Below are 25,484 nucleotides of genomic sequence, written 5' to 3'. Positions count from 1 at the left end.
GAAACAGTTATTTTATATATTATTTATAACTGCAATAAAGTGTGTTTCTTTCTGTGAAATGACAGTTTCTTTCTTATCTCAATGTATTTTAATAGTATTACACTAATTATAATGCAGACTGCAGTTGAAACCAATACAACTAATTGAATGCTTTTTCTTGTAATATTTTATAAATAATTGCTGTTCTGGGCTAAATAATTTCTTTTCGCAAAAGTTATCCCTCTTACGATATCTTTATTAAGAAAAAAATCAATTTGAAAGTTGACAAAGGGCAACGTCTATATGGGATAGATAAAGACATTGTACGCAGCGGACTATCACATTGACCGAATTAAATATCGCAGCCAAAGAACTTGGCATCATTTCTTCTGTCCGATAACAATAGGAGGGACAAAAGGAAAAATACATGGGACGATAAGGAGACGACCGGCGAGTTTGATCAAATAATTTATTAAACGTTCGCCATTTTATAGTAATTTACAATGTTACAAGACAACGACGTGCGCCTATCACGTCGTCCACGGTCTCTGCGCTTGGTCGCGAGATATTTACGTCGGTTGTCTGTGAAAAACACATTGCGGTTCTAAAACGCGGATCCGCGGCGGGACGAGCGAGCGCGACGAGAACAAAAACCCCGGTGCGAATGCGCGTGCGAGAACACGCGCGGTATGTCGCAGTGATAACTTCGTTTTCTTTCCTTTCTACTTTGAAAGAGAGAAGCGGAAGTTACCGCTTCCCCTCATCGTGTGAAATCGCGCTCGTCCGCGCCGCGATCCGTACACATCGCTTAATTCCCAAATTTTTTTTTTCACTCTACGAAGCTTACAAATTACGTCTAAAAGTAGTATAGTATTTGTACGAAATATACCGTTGAGAAAGTAACGCGTGACACCTCGAGGAAGCACTCGACTGCCGGTGAAACGTTTATTTATTTGTTAACTTTTTCGTGTTACGTGGTAGAGAATCGTGGTCGCGCGACGACTTAACAGTGTGGGAATCGCTTCCGAAACTTCCAAAGTGGCACCGCTAGCGTTCTCTCGCACGGGATGGAGACGAGTTTACACGAGCTATGAGTCTAATTCTCGTCGAGTCCGAGAGCGAAAATGCGCGAAGTGTCAAGCTGGTTGGATGCGATGTTCACTTAATCTTTGCTCACCGCTTAGAAATACCTTATTCCAAGAATGAAATGCGCTGAAATTTATTGATGTTGCAGCCAATCTTTAATCGACAATTGTCGTTGCTTCTCTCATCTTCGTTCATCGCACATAATCTGTGTATTAACAAACTTAAATCATAGTGAGTGGCCATCTGCAAATTATTTGTGCATCGCTAGACATTCGAAAGTGATATTGCAACTTTGAGAAATAGTGGCACAAGAAGCGAAACATCTCAGCAAGCATAAAATCATTACTACCATGTTATTACAACGATACGTATTCGGTAATACGTAACGTTTTTAAATACGTTGCATTTTGCGTTGTATACAATATCAATATGAACAAGTTGTGACATGGAGATAATGCTTTTAAAACATTTCAACAATGTTTCGAAAATTCATACAGGGTAAATCTGGCATTTACCGGAGAGTACTCGTATTTGCCGCATGGAGTTTTACGCCGAAATAAAAAAAAAAAAATAGAAGGAGTGAAGATAGCTTGCTTGCACTTTGTTATATGTCTTTATATGTTATATTAGTATTGTTATAAGCACAGCGATGTATTACAACGTGAAATGTTTATTCTTTCTGGAGAAAGGGTAAAAAAAAAGATTTATGCCCGTATTCCTAGTCCTTCCTTGAAAAACGAAGATTCCTTAATACTGTCCGTCTTTATTTAGCGTACTACTCTTTATCATACTCAAAACAAAGATGAACAGGAATAAAAAATCCTCATTTCTTAAGGAAGGACTATGAATACAGGTTTTTTAAAGCTTTTTTTCAAATATTTCATATTTCTAATTTTTTTCTGTAGTAGTAGATGGTAAAAATTTTTATTGATACGGTTTGTCTTTCTTAAACATGGTCAATAGTGCTTGATAAATTAAGTTTTTGTTAGGTACGGTGTATGCCGGAGTTACCCTATCAAATAATCTTTTTTAAATGTTTCTACAATATTATTTTAAAACATTCAAAAAATGCACGTGAAATGAACATTTCTAATCTTTAATTTAATATTTCTTGCCTACTGGAATACTAAACCCAATAAGACATGATAATGGAATCGATGTCGAATCGATATTAATTCGACGTCGAAATCATCAAATTGATATCGTTTTGATAAGTCATTTTTTTACTAGGAATACCACAGTGAGAATAAATTCATTTAATATTCGAGCAAGGCTAATAAGAGTCAAATACAATTATTAATGTACAGCTTTAATTATTATTAAACTCTTCATATTAACATTTTTTAAATAATTATAAAAGTAATCAATTAAAATCACGAACATTTCGATTCACTTTGACGTCTTCAGCGTAACAATATTCTTCATATCAGAAAATCGTACTACGTTATTACAATGATATTCAATAATATGTAACGTTTTTAAATATTTTGTTTAACGTAGCATACAACATCAAAATGAAACTGATCATGACTAAGCGATGTTTTTAGAACATTTCAATGAACAATGTTCCAAAAAATTATACATCAAATAATCTTAAAATGTTTACAGTATAATATTGTTTTAGAATTTTCGGAAAACGTACGTAAAATCAATATTTTTAAATGTTAGTTTAATATTTCTTGCTTACTGGGATGCGACTTGTGCATTATATCGTTCGCGTTCGATGGAAACGCGTCTTTTGGTTTGCGAATCGATATAAAACGAGTATATACTTGTACGTACATATAAATTATAAATGTTATCCAAACTCTTTTACGTTAGACAGGGTAAAAACATCTATGCGATATTTCTACATGTACTTCTCTTAATTTGTGAATTTTTTTACCCTCATTTTTTTTGTAATAAAAGATATCGGGGCATTCGCTACTTCCTCATAAGCAAAACATTGATTACGATACTTGTGAAAAATCATGAACACGAGTAGGTAAAACTTTTCGCCAACACGCTTGACACCATCGCGGTTCTCCACTCGAGAAACGCGCTAATCACATCTACGCGAGTCGCGTAATTCGTCGCTTTGCTTCAATAATTTTACAAATACAGACAGAACTTAAGAACGATCCTACGCGATCGCGAGGCGACTCGCTTGCTAATAGAGATACGCAGTATCGAGGATAAAAAGAAAGAAAAACACCATAGACGGCAAAACAACAAATTTCTCCTAGGAATGCTCCCTGGCACTTGTATTATCTTCTTGTTCCCTGTCCTCCACAGAAGTATCACGTATTGCTCTGTACCGTGTAACTTGTATGCGTGTTAAGTTTACTTGCGAGTGTGTATGCCGTGTTATGTGTCCATGTGTGTATGTGTACGCCATATTTATAATTATTCATTTTCTCTCAATCATATACATATATATTTTTTTTATTCTAATTACCTAAATATATATATATACTTTGTCATATATATATATTATTTATATATACCTTTATCTCAGCTTTCGTGTACAAATAATACCTCTTTCTTTCTCTCTGTCTCTCTTTCTTTCTTTTTTTCTTTTTTTTCTTTTTTTTATTGTATTTGTATGCTCCTGTGTGGCGTTGCTGCTCAGTTTGCCGTTCGCATTCGTCCAAACAATCCCTAATCGATACTAATTTCAAGCGGAAAAATATTTAACGCCGGAATCTTAGCGTCTCTTTAGATAAAAGCGGATTATTTGTAAATATAAAGAACATTCATTCATTCTTTTTTTCAAAAGCTTAAATACAGAAACAAACAACTTGCATTATCTAACACGTACACGTCTATCGCACAAGAGTCGTGTGCCTGCAAGTCCTCAATGAAAATTAAATGCAGAAAAAGTCCAAAATAAAATACAATTGTAAAAGAATAAAAAAGACGAACAATTAATCGTTATGACATGGCAAGCACATAAACCATATAGGTACAGCACATCTCGTGTATATATAATCTAATTTCTTAAACAGAAGGATAACATCGCAAATTTGTCGAAGTCACAAAAATAAATTAATACTTTGGCTTTTTTCACGATAAGAGTTGTGCATACGAGTAGGAGTAAATTTTTATCATAGGACACAATCCTCTCTTTTCCTTACAATAATGACAATACAAATAGATATAGATATAGGTTCTCGAAAATTGATATTTTCGAACGTTTTGCGACTTGTGAGAGTTCGTGTGATTAAAACGTCGAATCACTTGACACTTCCTGCCGTCATACTGCGAACCCGTATCCATCATTTATTGGTATAATCGAAGTAGATACTTTACAGTAAGACACTTGGTAAATTAGACTTCTTGTTTATTTCTGCCAACAATTCTCGACTCAAGACGCTCTTTCAACGATATACAATTACAAGCATGCAATTCCTAGGCATGCCTCGCTTCTTCAAGGACGTGATTCGCCTGCGAGTCTTGCGCACTTTTCCGACATATTTCAACACGATATTTAGACACGATATAATTGATATTAGATAAGTACAATTCGAAAAACGAATTGAAATAGCAATAGCTATTGCATCGAAAAATCGATCGCGTGTCTACACAGGAAATTTATCATTAATGTAAATGACAACAGTGTCTTAAATGAGAAACTAACAATTGTATGCAGACTTTTTTTTCAAAGGAAAAAGAAAAAAAGGAAAAAGAAAAAAAGATTAATTCTCCATTTTAACCTTACTGCTGGGCTTATTATTAAATCGACAACAACAAAGAAAAAGAGACTATGTTAATTTAAATCATTTAGGCACGCAATCTGAGAGATCACGTAAAACATTAATCCATTTACTTTCTAGAGAAAACAAATTTATAAGCTAACATATGTTGCACGTAATTAACCCTAGGTATACATACTTATTTTTCGTATACTGTGGTTTTCCACACAGAGGTCCGCCAATTTTTTCATCATAGTAGATGAAAATTACCGTATTATAATTTTTTTATCAATTGTAAATGAACTAAAAAATACATCAATTCATTCAAAAATAATCTAAAATCATAAGAAATATTGAAAAACACAATATTTCTATTAATTCTATCAATAGAGTTTCGAAATTTCACTGAAATTTCAGAGAGCCTAGACTGTATACCTAGAGTTAAACATTTTGCGATATTTTTATCCTATATTAGCTTCACGTCTTGTTATGCTAAGCCAAGCAATAAAATTATGTATGCGTTATTAGTGTATAATGCAATATATAATTTACTTTTGCATTCACAAGTACATTGAAATTTTATTTGACATTTCAAAGTATCATGAAATACTCTTAAGAAACATTAATTAGAAACATGCATCAGAAACAGCGATGTAAGAAAATGATACAGAAAAATATACGTACATTTTTATAACAATATAAACAAAAATAATAAAAGTGCCGCATAAAATCATTTTTTTTTCCGTGTAAAAGCGTAAACAAAAGGAGCAGACATTCATTTTAGTATCAAACTACCAAACTCATTCATCTTCAAATATAAAGGTCATCCAATGATCTCATAATTCGTGCATTTATTAATGTCATATGGTTCATTAATGCACTGTGGTATATAAATAAAAAAAGAAGATAACATGCGATGTAAGAGGATATACAAGTCTCGCAGCTATGAGAACGAGGCATCACCTACAAATACAATCGCGCGTCTCCCGTTCCGATCAAATAAACCAGAAGAAATCGTGCATCCGCACGGCAAACCGCGTAACGCCGCGCAATGAAAGTTCATCGGGTCGATCGTTCATAAATAGCGGTCGCGTTCTCGAGATCGGGCAACGATCGCGGTTCGCACGCTAGAGAATCTATTCAAAATGAGATATTCTTTTTCTCCCATAACGATGTTCCATAAATGTCAGAAATGTCGCGATTTCAATCTTTATCTGACGATATATTAGTGATACAAATAATCTCACAAACGCTTAATTCCTAAAAAATCCTTCGAATTTTGTGGCTGCATTCGCTTTGGCAATTACAATGCTTGCGTCATCTGTTCTTGTTAAATATTTAATTAATAAATAACAAGGATCAAACGATGTTTATAATGTTGTAAGCGCTAAAGCGAACGCAGCCCATGTCCTTCGCTGTAGCGTCTTTGCTTGTTATGACGTCAATATAATCAATGATTTTTTAATAAATATATATTTTTAATATATTATGGAGGAGTTGGTTTATGTTTTTCTTTTTCTCTCCCAAATAATACAAGAATCCATCAAACGTCTCACAAATAAATTTTCGTGACGTTTTTTAGTCGCGTTTGTATTATCTGGGTTGATTTTTATTGGTTCAAGTAAAATTATGTAGTTTCTGACTAAATTGAAAATTAACTGATCCGATTTTTTTATTAATATTTAATTTCAAAAAAACAACTACATGTATGATACATAAATAAGAAGCTCAATATTTCGCGCGTTTGATGTAAGCGCACTACAAAGTAATACAAAGAAATAAAAAATATGTATCTAATATTTTTTTCCCCCTCCCATTATTAACGGGGTGTGAATCACTATTTATCTCGAAATATAGATACATGATCCCTTTAACGCCTTAACAGTTAAGGATTAACATGACAAATACAATCGATCGAGTACTCAATATGAGTCAAATTCGTTAGCAGTCACGCTCGTTAATCGGCATAGCGTCTCGAGCGAGCGATATGACGGCGCGACTGACACGGCGTCGACCCGATCTCGGTGAGCGCGCACGGCCGACACTTGTTGCATTTTGATTAAAGCGGATGCAAGGAGGGAGCACGGAGGCGGGCGGGGGGTGGAGGCAGCGCAAGCCTCGCGCACCACGCCGAGCTCCTACGAATGACTAAAAGGAGGCTCACTGCTCACGCTCTTGATGGAAAAAGTTACGTCGGCTACGTAAAATGAACAGAGGATATGCATTGTGTGTGTGCAATGTTCCCATGTTAACCGTCGTTAGGTAGGTAAGTTCCTGAAAATTACAACCGCACCGTGCGCGCACGCGGCTCTCCACAGAGAGCCGCTCCTCTCTTTCTCTCTCTTGTCTTTCTTTCTTTTCCTCTTTTTCTCTTCTCCTTCCTCCCTTTTCTTTTTCATTTAGGTATTACACATTACGCGAATACACAATATTTACACAGGCGCTTACGGCCCGTCTGTTTTGTTTCAATGATCTCCACGCAAGCACGCCTCGCTCCGGCGACACTACACAGTCGCACGCAAGTGTATATAACTCTCTCCGTGTTTTTCCTCAATCTCTTTCCCCTTTTCTTGATATTTCTCCGACATGTCTTATTGTTCCGTCTGTATCACACCGTTCTCCCCGATCTCGCTACCGCCCTCTTCCCTGTAGAAAAAACTATCCTCCGCACTCTCGTATCCCATTTCTCTCTTATTTCATCTTTTGCGCGTTAAAAAGGAATATAAAACTATCTATAAAAAGATTACGCAAGAACCTGGCGTGGATTGTCGACGAGTGCCGCGATTCGCGCCCCATTGCGAGGCTGTCTCTTTGGAATTTTTGTGTTAGACGTTGACAGGGGGGGGGGCGTCTATCCCTCTCGGTCCCGATATGTGCACGCGGAGGTAAGAGGAAGTGCGTGTTGCGTAAGAACTCGGAGCACTTTTCAACGCTCGATTCGGAACGGCGCTCGTCGAAACCCACGCGTTGTGTGTTTTTACGGTGTGTTTACGTAAGACTAAGTCGATTCCTTATGAAATACGTCGAGCGCATCTCATTGAGGACTGACTATCCGGATACGTTATGAGATGCACTTCGAATCGCAAGGAAAAGATTTTGCATGTGAAAGAATGTTTTGGTATCGCGAAATTTCTCATAAACATGATCTGTCATCATTGTCCCACACTCGTCTCTGTCTCTTTCTTTCACTCATTTTTTCTACCGCGTTTTCGACTTACCCGCTTATTTATAACAATGCTCGTCTATCCTCTCGTCTCTTCTCTTCCATCTCACACATACACATACATACAGCCGTAATCACGCGCGCGCTCTTTTCTATTCGTCTATCCCTTAGTATTCTCTCGCAAAATAACTTAATACCTATATATCCAATATATTAGATATTAAATAATAACCATATCAATATATTAATTTTAAATAATATGATTTCCAACAAAGCCGCCCGCTACACTCAACAAATGTAAATAAAATTAACATGATTCGAAGAAATTCCCATAGAATTTACTTATCGATGATCTCGTGATAAATTTTGGTATGTCGCGATAATATTAATGGCTTGCATTAAAAAAAAGTTTTTCGTAATTCGTGTGAATATGTTTTGGTTGTTTTTGGCATTCTACCGCGAGTACTGACTACTAATCGCTAATATATAGATTTCTTATGAATCAAAATTATATATATATATAATATATACCTAAGTTATAGGCGGATATAATATACAACTACAATTCTTTCTCATCATAGATCTTAGAGATCGTTACGAATAAAAATAAAAATAATAATCGTGTGTGTATATTGTATATATATATGTATAGAAATCAAAACTGCACGTAGAAGCGCGACTCGCGGTGCGTGACAGGTCAAAACACAAACGTCCCTGATAATTAAATGTCTGTGCCTCCTGCATTCTTGGAAGGAGTTATTATAAAAAAACGAGCAAACAAACATTTTTTCACTAAATAGGTGCGGCCTATTAAATAGAAATGGCTCGATCCACGAATTTTCTCGTCAAAATAATCATTTATTAAATTAGAGATTGGAATGAGTCTAAAAAATATAATTTGTCGATAGTGTATTTTAGAATCGGCATGCAAGATGTTTTAGAGAGAGAGAGAGAGAGAGAGAGAGAGAGAGAGAGATAAAAGAGAAAAAGAAAGTATAAATTTCTGGAAAAAAATTTAAAAACTTAAAAAATCTTATAATCTCAAAATATCTAAAATATCTATAAAAGATTTTCTAAGGCGATCATTTCGCGCGCATCTACATATATCAGTTAAATTCTTCGATACGAATCGAGCCACTTCCAGTCTTGAAATATTTTTTGTCTTCAGCACTGTTCGTAGAAATGCATTTACATTACAATGATTACGTTTACGAGGATGATAATATGTGCGCGGATCGGATTTCGGGGAAAAGTCGTGTCCCCGAGAAACAGATGCAAACACATCATGGGACAATGGAAGTGTAATGTCGCACACGCTTGATGTTCGCCTCCTCGCCCGGGCCTCCTAATCGGAAAAGTTCGGTAGAGCTTATACATATACATAACGCTCGCTAAATAATCGCAATTTCGTCCCTGCTTTTGATTCCTTATCTTTGAAACTGTTCGTAGGTTCCCTTCAAGTTAAGGCGTCGTAACACACGACATATTACGGCGTCGTGCATTTGTTATCTCCTATGTGAAAAATATCCATTTAAGTGTTGTGTAAAATGCTATCTCACAAAAAATATGATTCTCTCTATAAAATTGTCAAATTCCACTAACTCGCCTAGAAACATCATTATACACGTTATCGAGATTGTACGTTGGTTTCGTTCGTGTCGGCGGACAATATAAAGTACGAAGGGGGCGGAAGCTCGCAATCGCCCACGAAAGAGGAACATGTGGATAATGCCATCTTTGGAAAAATATCATCCGGAACTTGTAATTGATCTATATCGTTTCGGTTCGAACGCTCGGCGCGCTTTCTCGCGCCCGATTCGCCGACATGAACTCCACGCAACGTCTATCACCAGAATTAATGAACGATTCATCATGATTTCTATGATATCGCAGAGCAGAATAGAAAGACCGATTAATATAAGCGGCGCGATAAATGTAGCCTTACAATATACACGAGGATATACATGAGGTGCCATTCTTTTTTTCTGCGAATCTTCTTTCACGCGATGTTCTAAAAATCTTTCTACGTTTAAGGGTGGAAGATCCAATTGTTCTTGAAACACTCGCGCATCCCTATTTTTTTCACTCTCTCTAACAGTTTTGAGCACAGAATCGAATGTTTCTCCATGCAAAAGCTGTTTTTTTAGCAAATGAGTAAAAGTGGAAGAAGTAGAGGCTGTGTGTGTGTGTGCTTGCGGAATCGGATAATTCGTTACAAAGGCAATCGGATCTTATTATCCCTCGAAATCAAGACAAATCGATCAACAGCGACGCAATTACGCTTGAAAGGAGACCTGCGGCCAGTTTCAATGTGTGACCTAAGCTTCCTTCGATTTGCATCTTACAGAAATTCGAGTCATCCAGGGTTCTTCACGAGCTTTTTCCCACGATAGTCGTAAACACGTCGGCAGAAGAGCACCATGTCTGATGGTACTGGTATAGGAGGTTGCCGATTCTCCCTTGGATACACTTGGTCCCCTGGCGGAACTATCAAGCCAGGATTTTCTAAGCCCTCTTCGATCCTCCGTAAGTTTTTACGATACCTGCCACATAAAAACGATATGCAATGTAGATAATCCGATATTGCTTGGTTAAAGGAAAAAATTTAACATTAAATTCGTGGAGGTCTTTTTCAACATTCAATTCGTGGGCAATAAATGTTTATGTATGGCAAATTTCAATATTAGTAGTAGAAATTACTAATAAACATAAGAAACATACATCAAAAAGCTCGAAAAGCTCTCTTATATCGATTATTTCACACGATCATGAATTTATTTGTTATTAAGTTTGATTACAAATAAATTGCCAAAAGTATTAAAAGTATATTAATTTTTTTTAAAGCCATTCTCGTTATTTAAATATGTTGATACACATCCTGATCATATCAAAACTTCGTTTTTTTTTTTTTTTTTTAATCTATATTCGGGAAATATATTGGAAATATATTAAACTTAGGATGAAAGACACGCGGCTCCGTACAAAAGTAGCTGACTAGTATTCGACAGGCTCGAATTCGAGCTCGATTCTCATCCTAAATATTTCTTTATACATTTGTTTACTTCTTAACTTCTCGTTAAGATGTTAAAAGATTTAAATAAAAAATGAACTATATTATATTATAATAAAAATTTTAGATTTGGATAAAATAGTATAAGATGCTAATTTATAACGCACTATGCAACCTCATACAAATTATATTTCATACAAATCTTTTAATTTCTGTAGTATTGTATAGCATGATCGGTTTCGGGAATGAAAAATAATACACATAAAACATATATATATTAAACTAAATTTCTTCGTCCCATAACAAGAGAGATTTCGGGAATGAAAAATAATACACATAAAACATATATATATTAAACTAAATTTCTTCGTCCCATAACAAGAGAGATTACTTACCGACAGTATTCGTTAAACGTCAGGATGTAACACTTATCTTCTATGCAAGCGACGCTGTTTGCATCCCGATGACGCGAGGCAAATACCTCATCCTCGCTGTCGTGTGGCGTTCGACCCTGCTCCGTGTGCTCAGGTCTGTAGTACCACAGCAACGAAAACATCATCTCACCTAAAAGCAGAGCAACGTGATGTCATCAAATGTAGAGAGAAGGGCTTCTGCGATTCTCGCGGTTAAGGATATCTACCGTCATCCGGATTTTCCCATAGCGCTGCGATCTTCGCCACATAAGGTAAGTCACCCTTTCGCGTACCGCTCTTCAGCAATACGCAGTCCCGAGGCCGCAATACGTCGCCGCTCTCGTGACTCATACTCGCGTAACATCGCCGTATGGCCGTTTCTTCGTTCTAAGGCGATACATTTCAAAGTTCGATCAAGTTTTACCAGCGAATTGCTGTCGGGTAACATATTCTATACTTGAGTCAATAAATAGTGGCTCGCCACATTAACTACAAAATTCCACATATAAAACATGCAGACTTATTTGCGCTCATAATAAATGAATTCAAAATAATCTCGATTCACGCCCAGACGTGCAGGCATAAATCGAAATTATTTTGAATTCATCTCGAAGCGCATACATTTAATCATATTATATTATTTAATCATATAATATTAATTTAATTAAATAACTGATCATTAGCAACAAATTTTTTTCTCCATCGCGTTATTTATAAAAAACTATGTGAAAATTGTCTAAAAATTTTATCAATTAGATTTCTCTATGCTTATCGATGTATATAATAATAATAATAGTAAATTATTGTAAAAAAACAATAAAAATCCAAATTTTTATCTTTTTAGCTCAATCAAATCGCGTCTTTAATTGATAGGAATCTGGTCCTTCAATTGATACCAAGGTTCGAATAAAATCTCCGGACTAGAAGTATATCAAGGTTTAATTATTCTTACCGTTAGATAAACTTTGGCTTCAAAGGGCTCCCCCTCCCAGCTCCATCCGTTGTTCCACTTCGGTTTCAGGAACGTTTTTCTCGTTAACGTCAGACTCTCATTTCCAAGCGAGGAATTCTCCACTTTGCAGCCCGATTTCTTGGCGTTCACCACCTTCTTCGCGCTCTTCCGCCTCTTCTTAATTACAGCTGGATTCTTTTTCGGATCTTCGCTGACGTCGCTCGCTTTGGTTTTAGACAGGATATCGCGCTTCTTCGAACCGTCCCGCGCTTTCGAATCTTGTGCCCTGGGTTTCGTATCCTGCGCCTTCGCCTCCACGATTTTGCCAATCTTGCCTTTACCAACCTTGACCCTGCCGTCCTGAGTGGCCTTCAGTTTCGGCTTGGTGTCCGTCTTGTTTTTGGCTTGGCTATTCTTCGAAACTGTCTTTGACACCTTCTCAAGGGCCTGCTCCTTCACCTGATCGATCTTCTTCGCGGGCCTCTTCGCCGCCGGCAACGATTCCTCTTTCACGCTTTTCCTTTTCTTTTCCACGCGCTCGCAGTTCTTGTTCTTGCGGTCTTTCCTCTGCGTCATCTGCAGACTCTTCTGTATTACGTCGTTGATGGTCTCCATTATCGAAATATCGCTGGCGGTCCGTTTCAAACAATTCGCGACGTTTTGCTTGCCGCCGCTCTTCACCTTTTTAGTCGCGCTCTCGTTCGCGCTCGGTGCTTCCGCTTTGCGCTTTTGACCCCGGGGTCCCGTTTCCTTCTTGGCTTGCTTCTTCTTCGGGGCGGTCGTCTCGGCTCTCACGTTATCGGCTTTATTCGGCAGCGGCTCGATCGGCGGTGAAACGACATTGACCGATTCCTCGTTATTCGCATCCTGAGACGAGCCTACCGACAGGGCCCTCTTGCTCAGTTTCCTCTTTTTCTTGCTGTCCGATAAGCTATCCAGCGAGAGTTTCCTCTTCGTCACCTTTTGGCACTTGGGCTGTTCCTCGGTCTCAGCATCGGCCTCGACCTTGGTCACGATCGGTCTCTGCATAATTTCCTCCTCCACTTCCCCCTCCCCCTCCTCCTCTTCCTCGTCATCCTCCTCCTTATCGTCGACGTTCTCTTGCACGGTCGGCTCATAATCCGGCTTTTTCCAACTCTCATCGCTGTCGATCACAACTACGTCCAACTCCTCCTTAACGTCGGGATCGCCGTCGAGCTTGTCGTCGAGCACGATACCCGAATCCTTGTCCATCTCCAGTATCGCTCCCTCCTTCATGCACTGCTCGCACTTCATGATGTCGCACTTGTAATCCGATTCACACTTGACAACGTTGCAATTGGCGACGCACGGCAACCCGTCGATCTCCATGCTGCAGGATTCGCATTTAACATTGTTGTTCTCCAACTTGAAATTGTGATACTTGCTGCTGGGACAGTTTGCCGACACGGACAATTTCTCAGTGGGCGATAACGTTTCTATCTTGACCTCGCAAGTGGACGTGCACGCGTTCTGACAACCGCATTTCCTCAGCGTATCCTCCGTACAATTTTGCTCGTCCTGCGCGGGATGGCAGAAAGGAAATTTGCCGGGTTACACGTGCGCAATTCCGTCGTCATCGCGCGATAGATCCGCGAGTCCTTGGGAAAAAGGCTCGCGGACCTTTTCATTCAATTATTAGCTCTATTATTTTTAATTACAGTGCGACAATATCGACACGAGAAATGAAACGTTTGATTTTTTTCAATCGATAATCAAAACATCCGAGAAATTTACAAGTTATTCAGACTGGCAGTATCACGTTGTATTACATATTCTTTTTATTCATGTTATAGACACGACTCTTTAGGAATAATACCAAATACGTTATATAAATTAATTATCGAATATGTAGAAACGTACAAAAACTGCGGCGAGAAATGTGTCTCCTGCAGAGGACACCATGCGATAAAAAGACAAAATAAAAAACAAAAAATTCTCAGTCTATATAAATATTATTTTCGTCTGAACAATAGCCGAGTTAAAAAATTAATTTTTGCAAAATCAGCCACTTAAAGAAAATAATAACTTGTAATTGAAACAATGGAGTTTAATTTAACTGAAGAAATGTATTAAATTTGACTCGAATTTTATTATTTACCAGATCTATACATTAATATAAAAACTGTTTATTTTGCAACTAAACAATTTAACAGAAATGAATTGATTAAATGTAGTTTTTCTTTTATATTAATGTTTTATGTTAAAATAATAAATTTCGACACAGAAGCTAAAGATAACAAAACGTTAACTCAAGAAATTGGTTTAAATTTTATCCTTTAATAATGAAATTTGATCTTTAGTAATTGAACAGTATTTATATCAGTGTAAGAGATATTTAAATGTATGACGATCGAACTCGCATTCTTCTATCTACACATCCTGCCTCGGCAAAAATCGGCAGGAAATCAAAGTAATCCGAGACGGTCGTCAAGATGCAGATCAAGTGTAAGAGCGATAGTACACGTACCTTACTCCTACAGTCTTGGTTCTGAAGGCGGCTATGCCCACCGACTAGATTGTGCGACGGCGGGACCGAGGGGGGTTGGTTCTGATTTAGGTTGCGATGAGTGTTGATTTGGACGCGATCTGTATCCCAGGCATTAGCACCGTGAGGGGGAGCTAGCCCGGCTAGCCCCCTCGCCGGCGAGGGCGGACCTACCATAGCACTGGGTGGCAATGACAGACCGGGCCCCGATACCACTGGCGCTCCCTTACCATTACCAATAAGGGCCCCAGTATCCACGTTTTTTGGACACGATTGCATCGGGCATGGACAACCCTGAAAGGCTGCAGCACAAACGAGATTGGTCAGTGCGGTATTGCTCTCATCTTTGTATCGGTATGACTATACGGATGAAGAAGCGCGCGATGTTCGATTAAATATATAAAATTTAATTCAATTCGAATATACTATTTGTCCGAATTAATATTATCTTTCAAAGTAAAATTCGTTCGCGCCTATATATAATAATTCCAGCGGTGTTTCCATTCTGCTTGTCTTTGGAATTATTTAAAAGATGGAGCAAGAGCAGATTTGTATAGTTAAATTGGAGATAAAATTCGCGAATTTATTTTAGGGAAAGAAATAAATGGAACAATTTTTTGTTTATTAAGACATTATTTACTATGTATTTAGTAGTGATAAAAGTGTGTCTGCTCAGTGTTGTGTATCAGGCTTTATGAAACTGCTCAATCTTTTTTCCCCTAAGTATGAATAGTTCTAGATTCTTAGAATTCTAGCTCTTTAATCCAGAAAATATATGTTTGGTGACAGTCGGAATTAAACTTGGCATCTTGATCATTCTAACTTAATCATTACCTGATCATTTCCACAAATACAGATAACTTTGATCTTGGCTTAATTCACTGTTCATCTTTTTCTAATTCTAAGAATTAGAAAAAGATAAAATTTAAATCGAACTAAAATCAATGTTAATCACACATTTATAAAAATGGATACATAGTAAAAGAAAAAAAAAATTTGGTAACAATAATTAAATTTTAGTAAAATAATTTTAATTAAATGTTTGATTAATATAACCAAATATTTAGTAACATTTAATAATTATGTTAATACAAACCAGTCGGTTGTCAAACGGTTAGTAAATATTACTAAATACTTGGTTACATGAACCGAATATTTAGTTCATATAATTTTATCAAAGCTTAGTAACTGTCATCTAGACTTGATTATTATCACCAGTCTTTTTCTACTGTAATAAGTCCAATGTTTTTATACAGTCATGCGTTATGTAGAAAATTAATTTGTAATACAAATTTTATTAAAAATATAAAAATTTTCTGTCGTTAAATAATAGGGAAATTTTAAGTTTTATCGTTTCACGACTTTTAAGCAAGCAATCTGCTATTTTCTGGTTTAGTTTTCCTCGGAATTTTAAAGACCGAATCTAAAATGGACATTAGAAATGTTTCTACAAAATGATGACAATATAAATAACAAATTTTTGCGAGAAAATTAGAATTTTACGTTTACGTTCTTACCATTTTATAATAACATTGTTGTAACGACCTATAATTTTAAGGTGCCATTATACGATAAGCGTCAAGCAGATGCGCAGAAAATAATTGCGCAGGAATCTAAACTTGAAGATATCTCACGTCCTTGGTAACACGTGTTACGTTCCGAAATTCACTAGTTTACGTTAAGTATACTATAGATTTTTAGTACTGGTAGTACATATCGGAATGCAGCCATGATAAGTAACTGAGAATATGACATATGTACACGACTGTTATATATAACATGTACTAAACATTTATAAAAGCCGTGTTCCAATATTCATACGAGAAACGTTAATTAAATTTTAACCACTCAACACTCCCACGTATTATAGAAAGGTGGCCTGACATTAAAAATCGCGCAATTGTGATAAAACTCGAAATCTTTGGGTCTCTCCTCGGTGACAGAGAGCTCCTACATTTTTAATCAATTTTATATTACAAATTAATTTTCTACACCTTTAAATATAATAATAAATGATACCTAAATAGAGAGAACTGTGTTCACCTATTTCTTTCCCTGAAATAAATTTACAAATTTTGCTTTCAATATCATCAGACACAAACGTTTTCAATACGTTTCGTGTCATATAAGTTCCGGAGAACTTTAAACTTTTATTCAAACCGTATAATATTTTAATTATAAAAAGAAATGCAAAATCACAAAATAATTTCTAACGTCATACATGAATACGTAATTGTGATATATGATGCAATAGTGATAAGTTTTCTTCTTTAGAATAATTTTTGTACCTTTTAATTATTATGAAATAAATGAAATTTTATACTTATTTTAACAAATATAATAAAGTAAAGATAAATAAATATGTCATGGCGTCACACAGAACAACTTCTTTGAATGAGACAAGTTGAGACAAAAATAGCAAAAAAATGTAATAAAAAAAAACAAACAGAATTTATATAAAATATAGTGGATAAATAAAAGCTGACAATATAGTTTGTCACTAAAGGAAATTCATAACTTGAAAGAAGGTTAATTAACCGAGCAAAACAAGGTAGATTGTTATAAAGGTAATGCGTATATTGAATCGAATCTTACATAGACGAATTTAGAAGTCTTACATAAACGAAACATTTCGGCTTTACTTAACGTTTTTCAATCGTACTAGATGGTATTGATTTCGATCCTACCTATTATACATAAATAATGATAATGAGAGCTTGCATTTTCAGTGAGACATATACAAATACAAAAATTTTACAATTTCCAAGTTTGTGCAAAAAGAGCTGCGATTTCTCGACAGATTGCTCGTTTGGAGGGGAGAATGTGTTTCGTCCGACATCGCGTGTCAAAAATTAAAAACGAGTTTTCGTGAAAGATCTGGAAACCTATGTCGAAATTAATAATAATCCTCAAATTCTAATAGTTTACAAGTTAAAACAATTTTTTTTAAATAAATATGATTACCTCGGATGGAATTTGTGTGGATGTGTCAATTTCCCCGTCTAGTTATTTGACACGTCTGTACTTCTTAATAGTAAGAGATCTGGCGTTCGACTAATGTAAGATTCAATACTGAGGTCGATGATATTGTGTTGAAAGTGTAAGGACACAAATACAAAATATTATGAGAAGGACATATCGGCAATTTTTTTTTTTTTTTTTTTGAGATTAGGCACGAAATAGGCACTGTCGAGTAATTTAGTATTCATTTAGAGAAAAAAAACATAAGCACAAGACGCGACCGCGCCTCTTGATCTTTAATTACATTTATGCAATTCTAGCACGATTGAAAAAAAGGCTAAATAAAGCCGAAACGTTTCGTTTATGCAAGACTCTAAATTCATCTATGTGAGATGAATTTAGAGTCAATTCAATACATGTATTACCTTAATAATAAGCTACCTTGTTTTGCTCGGTCAATCGGCCTTCTTTTAAGTTATGAATTTGCTTTAGCATACCCGAACCGTTATATCTTATTGTTTTGGTCTGTCGCTAAGAATAGAACGAAAATAATATGTCGGCATACCTAACTACTGGTATGTAAAGAACGATTAGATGAAGAGATAAATTGACTGTTCTGCGAATATTATTAATTTTTCATTAGCGAAAGTTACAATTTTTTTTTAGTCTTTACTTCGTTATCAAAAATTACGGAAAAACTGTTGTATATTATTCCACTACGTTTCTCTCGCAGTTATGATTTTAAATTTTGCAGCGGCAGAATAATATATGATACGAAAAATCGATATCCCTCTCAAAAAAATATACATAATTTTTAATAAATAATTTGCATTGGAATTGTTGCAGGATTATATACTCTAGAAAACAGTGAAAAAATAAACGCATTTCTATTTATTCCCCTTTAAAAATTGATTTTTAAAAAGAAGAGAACATCAGCAAATAATATTATTAGAAAGATACGTTTAAATTTTATTAAATTCAAAGGTTTAAAAACTTGTGCTGGAAAAGCACACATTAGTTTATATCATATGAAACTTGTCGGTGCGAGGCTCTCTTCAGTCGAATAGAAAAATTCTCCAAAAAATCTAGGTGAAAGTGGGAGAAGAAGAAGCAGAATGAGAATAGAATGAGATGAAATTTCCGACTTTTCCTCGCAGCGCAACGTCCTCTTTACTAAATGACGATACTTACGGTCTACGAAAGGTCTTCCCTGAGAATGCAGATATGCCGGATTCGGAGGTGGCGGCGGCGGCGGATGGGGGGGCGGAGGATATCCCCCGTAATAAGGTAGCGGATATTCGCCGGGCGGTGGCGGAGGTGGCTGGTAATCAACGACTCCAGGACCACCTCCGGCGGCTCCGCTGCCCGGCGGTGGTCCGCCACCCCCACCGGACTCTTGATAGCCATAGTACTGCCTGAAAAGATACCCCACACTTACGAAATGCGTCTGACAATCGGGAAGCAAATACAAATAAACCTGTGGCGCGTCGAATATCCGGTTTCTGTCTTTATCGATTCTTGCTGTGCGCAGATAACGAGATGAAAGCCAGAGAAGGAGGTGAGACGGTGCCACGCATCAGGGACATAAGCTAACTCAACAAACTCGAGTCGTACGCATTCGCGGCAAGAATCCTAAGTCTACAGTTCGAAAGCAATGTGTTCGGATAGCCCACACACAATTCTCCCGATGGATACGTTCTTTAATCAATTTGAAACGTACATTTCTGTAACGAAAGTACGTCGTGGTGGTTTCGATGAGGATTAGATTCGAACGGATCGGGAAGGGTGGTATGTGGACTTCTTTGCGAATTAAATATCAACATGAAGCAAATTCTTTCGATTCATACATTTTTTAATCAATTTGAAACCGCACTTTTCTGTAACAAAAGTATCGTGGCTTCGATGAGGATAACATTCGAACGGATCGAAAAGGATTGTATGTGGGTATATTTGCGAGTTAAATATCAACATCAAGCAAATTAAATAACTCTAATTGAAACCTAACGCAGTTGGAAACAAAATTTGAAGTTGACTCCCGAAAATATGTGAAATATTTTTCCACGGCAATAACACATAATTAAAAAAGTAGCTGCACGTGTTAAAATTTGCTATTTAATTTCCGCGACTTTTGCGGCAAAAACCAACTTTGCCACGCTCTAGTTGCAGCTTTCACTTCTTCATTAAAACCGAGATAACGATGGTTTCGGAAAGTTAGCACCATCTGTGACCCAAATGTATCGCGACGTAACAGAATATTCTGTTTGTTGCTAAAACGTACGCGGATAGGTTTGTTACTAAAACTACTGAATATTATAACGATATTTAAAAATATAACAACGCGCAGATATCGTGGGTGCACGCGAAATGGAAATGTTGAATTTACATACTTTTTTTTTTACGCGCGTTTTCAGACAATCTGGATAATGCAGTCCACAATACTATCGAACGGTTTTGTCAATATCGTGCCGTGTAACCAATTTATTTCGTAACAGAGGGTTTGAAAAAAAAAACGGCCGGAATTTTATGTGATGCGCTGCTTTTTCAACAGTGCCTTTATTTCATCCGTCAAAGCTAGTTTCAGAACAGCGCGTGGGCATTTATAAACATGTGGAAAAAAAAGCCCGTGATTTTCGTACTGCGAAACGATTACCTAGTAATATTTAATATACAAGGTACCACGTTTGATCCGGCTGAATATTTGCGTTTGATTTATCATGCATATATGAACGCTGTGCAATTGAATACTTAACATTTATAAACCGTGTTTGCAAATATTTATAAATTCTACAAGTACCTGTTCGAAGTAGCGTTATCATTATGGAAGCAGAACGTGACGGCAATAACGTTTTAACGGAATAAAATGCCGCTTTTCGTACACGAGACTAAACTACTTAAATACAAAATAAAAAGTAGAAAAAATTGATAAAAAAAACTTATCGTGCTCTAGTACTAAAATTGAATGCCCCCATTTTTCAAGCTCGAGCATAGCAAAGCCCAAAACCACATTTAAGAAAAGTCGACAAACGAACGTAAGAAAAGCTTTTTAAGATGTGACAAATTAATTGTTTATTTGTAACTAACATGAATAGTCTACGGAACGTTTCGACTTTAGTCATCGTCAATCAGATAATTAATACATGAAGTTAATGATGACACATCATTTAAAAGTGAAAGAAAAAATAAAAAGTAGTAAATCACATCAAAGATCGGATACAAAATTGATGAAAAAATCGTAATAGCGTAAATGAGAGAAGTCTTCTATGGTAAATCCAAAGAAGAAAGTCTGAAATTAAATAAAATATTCCAAAACTGTTTCTTCATTCAGAAGCGAGAAAAAAAGTTATTAGAAATGTAAAAGCCCAAAAATTGTCAAATTACGAAAATAATTTTTAAAGTTAACTTTTTTGCCTTTTATATAAAATTGAAGCGTGAAAGTAACAATATCCAAATGAGATAACAGTGTGTTAGATTGGATTAAAGGGACTTCTTACTTGTAGCGTAAAATCAAAAGATTTCCGAAAGGTGGAGTTGATTAGTTTTCAGAGAGAGGTTCATACGACGCTCCACCAATGCAACGGCATGTTAACAATATTACGTAATGATTGTAAGCTTTAGGATTATCTTGCCACTTAACGCAAACAAGTTCTCGATGATGTTACAAGAACGGAACGACGCATACGCCGTTCTTCAAAGCGACATCCCTCTGCCTCCCTTTCTGGCTCGCGTCATCATGCAAAGCGTCGAACGCGAATAAATCTCTTACCTCCTATAAGTGGGCGGGTATTTGTAGTAATGCGGCGGATGAGCGTGAGGATGAGAATATGTCGGCGGATAACACAGATCCGGATACTGCGGCGGCGTGCCGTAGTATTGCGGGCAATATGTCCTATAAAAGCCTCCACCTGTAACAAACGGCCGTTCATTCATCCCATGCGTATCTCCCCATCGAATACGCGATGATCGATTTCGCAAAACGACGAATAAACTTGGAATATTCGTGCGACAGTTACGACACGACGCCGCACTTCATGAAACATTAAGGGATATCGCTAGATAATTTACTTTCTAAAATGAAACATTGTACATGATATTTATAACGTGTTGGCATAACTCCAGAAATGAATTCAAGACACAAAAAGTTTAGTTATAGGTCAATTTGCTGCGGCTCAGTCGAGATATAGATATAATTTCATTAATATTGCAACAGGTAAAAAAATACCAAACCATTTGTAACTCTCTTTTATTATTTATATATTAAATATAAAATATAATATTTTATCGTTAAATATCTTATATGATAACAATTTATGCTTTCTTCAATTTACACTAAAAAAAGAAAGTGTTTAATTTTAAAATATTAAAATGTCTCCGTTTTTAAATACATAAAAAATGTTTCAGATTTAAACGTTTAGATTTCAAACTGAATCTAAACTGTGAAATTATTAAAAATTTCAATACATTTTAATGTTTCAAATCTAAACACCGTTTAAAACTAAACATTTTTAAGCATTTAAAAAAAACGGAAATAAAAATGAAGAAACATTTTAATATCTTCAAAATTGAACGTGTCTTTTATTTTTTCAGTGTATTGATGGGCAGATCGCACACTTGTGTGAAATCTCACCTTTCGAAGATTTGCCGTGTGCTATTTCTACCGTCGCGCTGGTGATAATGATGCTTAATATACACATATTTCCAGGTAATATTGATTAGATATTTTTAAATACGAGAAATTATTTGTATCCGACTCCATTTAGATTGTGAAAGTTGACATAATACTACGTATTTATATACAAGATGTTTTATAACGTGTAACTTGAGAAATAAATTCAGAACAAAAATAACACAAAAAGTTTATATTCGCTGTACAACAATTTACAATTCCGTTATTGAGATATAAATAGAAATTTATTAGAAGGGTCATCAATACAGGCGTACTTTGCTTTCGGATAATAGTTTCCTAAACAAAAGGTAAAAATAAAAATTAACAATATTAATTACAAGTATGCAGGATTAGTACATTTAAAAATCAATAATAATATTAAAAAGGTTGACGAACCACGCAAGATCGTCGTGTTGATATAAATAAATTTAATTTAATTTACAAAAACAAAGTAAAATTTAACTTTATTTATGTAAATCGAAATTTAGTTTACTTACATCAGTATGACGATCTTGTGTTAGCCCTTCTAACATTGTTATTGATTTTTAAAAATAAAACTTTATAAACATAAATACAAACTAAAAGTGTCTTCTATTAAATAGTATAGCAGTTTTTATAATATTGTTTCTTATTTTATAATAATTAATGTTTTCGCAATGTAACCCAGAAAGAACATCTGAGAAATTGGGCCCCAAAACTGGCACAGTAGTAATGACAGAATTCAGACACGATCTCATAGGGAGTTAACTATAAAATAAATTAATTAATTAACGAAATAATAAAATATATTTGTGTTTTTATGTATTAAATAACAAAGGTTATAAAATTAAAAGGCTAGAATTGAACCCGCCCACTTTGTTCGCTTTTTGACATTTTATTAGTGCATACGTAAAGTCGAGCTCAACGCTATTTTTCCTACTTTACATAAAATAGTAATAACATATTAAAGAAAATATGACAAAAATTATGAAACATCTGTCAACATTGTAGTTGAAGATTTCGCAGTAATAACTATGAAAAGGTACCAGTTTATATTGCACAACGATTTTACGTTCAAAATCGCACTACGAGGAAAATATGAAAGAGAAAAAAAAAAATAAACAAAGCAACGTATATAAAATGTATATAAAATCGCACAAAAAATGTCAGCACTAAGATCTAGCTATGATCGTTAAAAGCTCTATAATTATATTTGTATTTTCACATAAATAGTCGAGATACTTTTATTATTAGAATAAATAAAACAGTATTAGAAAGCTATAAACATAAAAATTGATTTAACATGATCAATAACATACTCATTATTGTTTAAACTATGCAGTTTGCAAAAGAAAATTATGTAAATTTTATTTTCGCTTTTCAAGAATTTGTTTTTAGCACATTTTGTATAGAAAAAAGCAATAAATGTATAAATTATGGGTTTTTATTTCTTTAATTATCCAAGCAGCTCATGTTTTGGTTTTTAGTATTAATATTAATACAATGCAATGTTTAATTTTCGGGAAATAAGAGAGTATCGTTTTTCTTTCATATTGTAACGAAAAATAACAAACATTTTTAACTTTTATTAGTAAAAATTATAAATATATCTGGTATTTTTGCCTGTTACAATACTAATAGAATTTCTCTGGTCTATCTCTCGATAAGCAAGCCTACCGCGTATACGACAAGGTTTTTGTGTTATTTTTGTGACCTGATTTCGTTTCTGAAGCTATGCTCACATAATATGGAACATCCCATATTTAGCATTCGAGTAGCACAAAAAATTTAAGTCTCTGGAAGAAAGACCAAAGAATAAGATGGCAATATCAAGCAAATAACTGTTCAAACATTTAGTGAGATATAATAAATTATATATAACGCTATACGTTATTCAATAATTTAATTATATGCAGTATTGATTTCCGCAGGGAGAGTAGTTTTATCTAAAGAGTGATAGATTCGCCCTCAAACTATACACATTTGACGTTGATACTAGTTATCAGTACCGAAGGACGATCTTTGTGCCGACATGCTATACTTGAGATCTTGATATAGTGCTCGAAGGTAGCGAGCGCTATATTATCGTGGAGGCTGATATCTCCGTCCAATTAAGCCCCGTGAATGCTCGCGCTATTAGCCCTGCGCTCACGTCAACGCGCCGCATGATTTAGAGCCGCTTATAATATCGCTAATATCGTAGTGCGACGTGTTACCATTCGTGCGCATAAAAAGCGCAGAGGAATACACGCTCTCGTGGTTTAATCTTAAACCAACGCGACGTTTTTGTCCTACTTAAAAACGGCTAATGCACACCACTTTTTGCATTTTAATGCGGCGCGCCGCTTTTATAACATATTCATAATCCATTTCTGGCACGCGCAGAAAAAAAAGAATTTCCATTAAGATCTGCGCGACGTCACAAGAATATCCCGTTTCGTCGTCAGCGAATTTTCATAAATTTTGGTAACGCGATTCGTTTCGCTGAAATTCATAAGGGGAAAAAAAAAGAAATCTGAAAATTGCTGACGGAGCGCGGAACGCGAAATAAAAGAAAACGGAGGAATGGAAGGTCGAGCTAGATACGACCTTTTTTTCGATCTGTTTTTCTTCATGCACCACTTATACGCAGTCTTAATATGCACCTGCACGGCTACTCATTAATGCATTTCCAGAGATAACCATGTTATGTTGAGCGTTGCATGATAAAATCATTAATGTAAATGCGAGATATGATATATGTCTAGCGATACATTGCCCTAGCGAGACGTATGACGACATTTGCCTGGGCGGCAAATCTATCTGATAAACCGAGATAGCAAAGCTGTCTTATATATGAAATGCCGAGATTGCTCTACTAAAAAAGGAAAAAAGATGCACGTCAATTGCACGTCAACTATATAATTATCTTGTTTTTCTAGCAGAAATTTACTCGAAAGTTTCTTATTAATGCACTTGTCAATATCAAAGGAGGAAGGCTTTTGCGAGAAATAAATTCTAAGAGAATTCAAAACTTGTGCTCAATCTTAACAGTAATTACCGTCTTAACTTATCATTACCAAGTTAATTAATTATTGTTAAAAATTAAACAATCGTCT

General features: G+C 35.6%; 1 protein-coding gene across 4 annotated transcripts in view; it reads right to left on the bottom strand.

The window, feature by feature from the left end:
* Positions 1 to 434: 434 nt before the first annotated feature.
* The window catches only part of LOC105200675, a 180,634-nt gene continuing 155,584 nt past the window's right edge, over positions 435 to 25,484 (bottom strand). For all 4 annotated transcript variants that reach the window (XM_039452410.1, XM_039452411.1, XM_039452409.1 and 1 more), the window contains 7 exons: positions 21,508 to 21,646; positions 18,936 to 19,159; positions 14,766 to 15,085; positions 12,278 to 13,816; positions 11,553 to 11,712; positions 11,308 to 11,476; positions 435 to 10,445 (listed from right to left, as the gene is read on the bottom strand). In XM_039452410.1, the coding sequence (XP_039308344.1) occupies positions 10,259 to 10,445; positions 11,308 to 11,476; positions 11,553 to 11,712; positions 12,278 to 13,816; positions 14,766 to 15,085; positions 18,936 to 19,159; positions 21,508 to 21,646 (2,738 nt within the window). In that variant the 3' untranslated portion in view covers positions 435 to 10,258. The remainder of the gene's footprint in view (positions 10,446 to 11,307; positions 11,477 to 11,552; positions 11,713 to 12,277; positions 13,817 to 14,765; positions 15,086 to 18,935; positions 19,160 to 21,507; positions 21,647 to 25,484) is intronic.

Source organism: Solenopsis invicta, chromosome 8 (genome assembly GCF_016802725.1).
Source record: "Solenopsis invicta isolate M01_SB chromosome 8, UNIL_Sinv_3.0, whole genome shotgun sequence".
NCBI lineage: Eukaryota > Metazoa > Arthropoda > Insecta > Hymenoptera > Formicidae > Solenopsis > Solenopsis invicta.
Note: the sequence above shows the minus strand (reverse complement) of the source record. Positions and strands in the feature narration are given on the sequence as shown.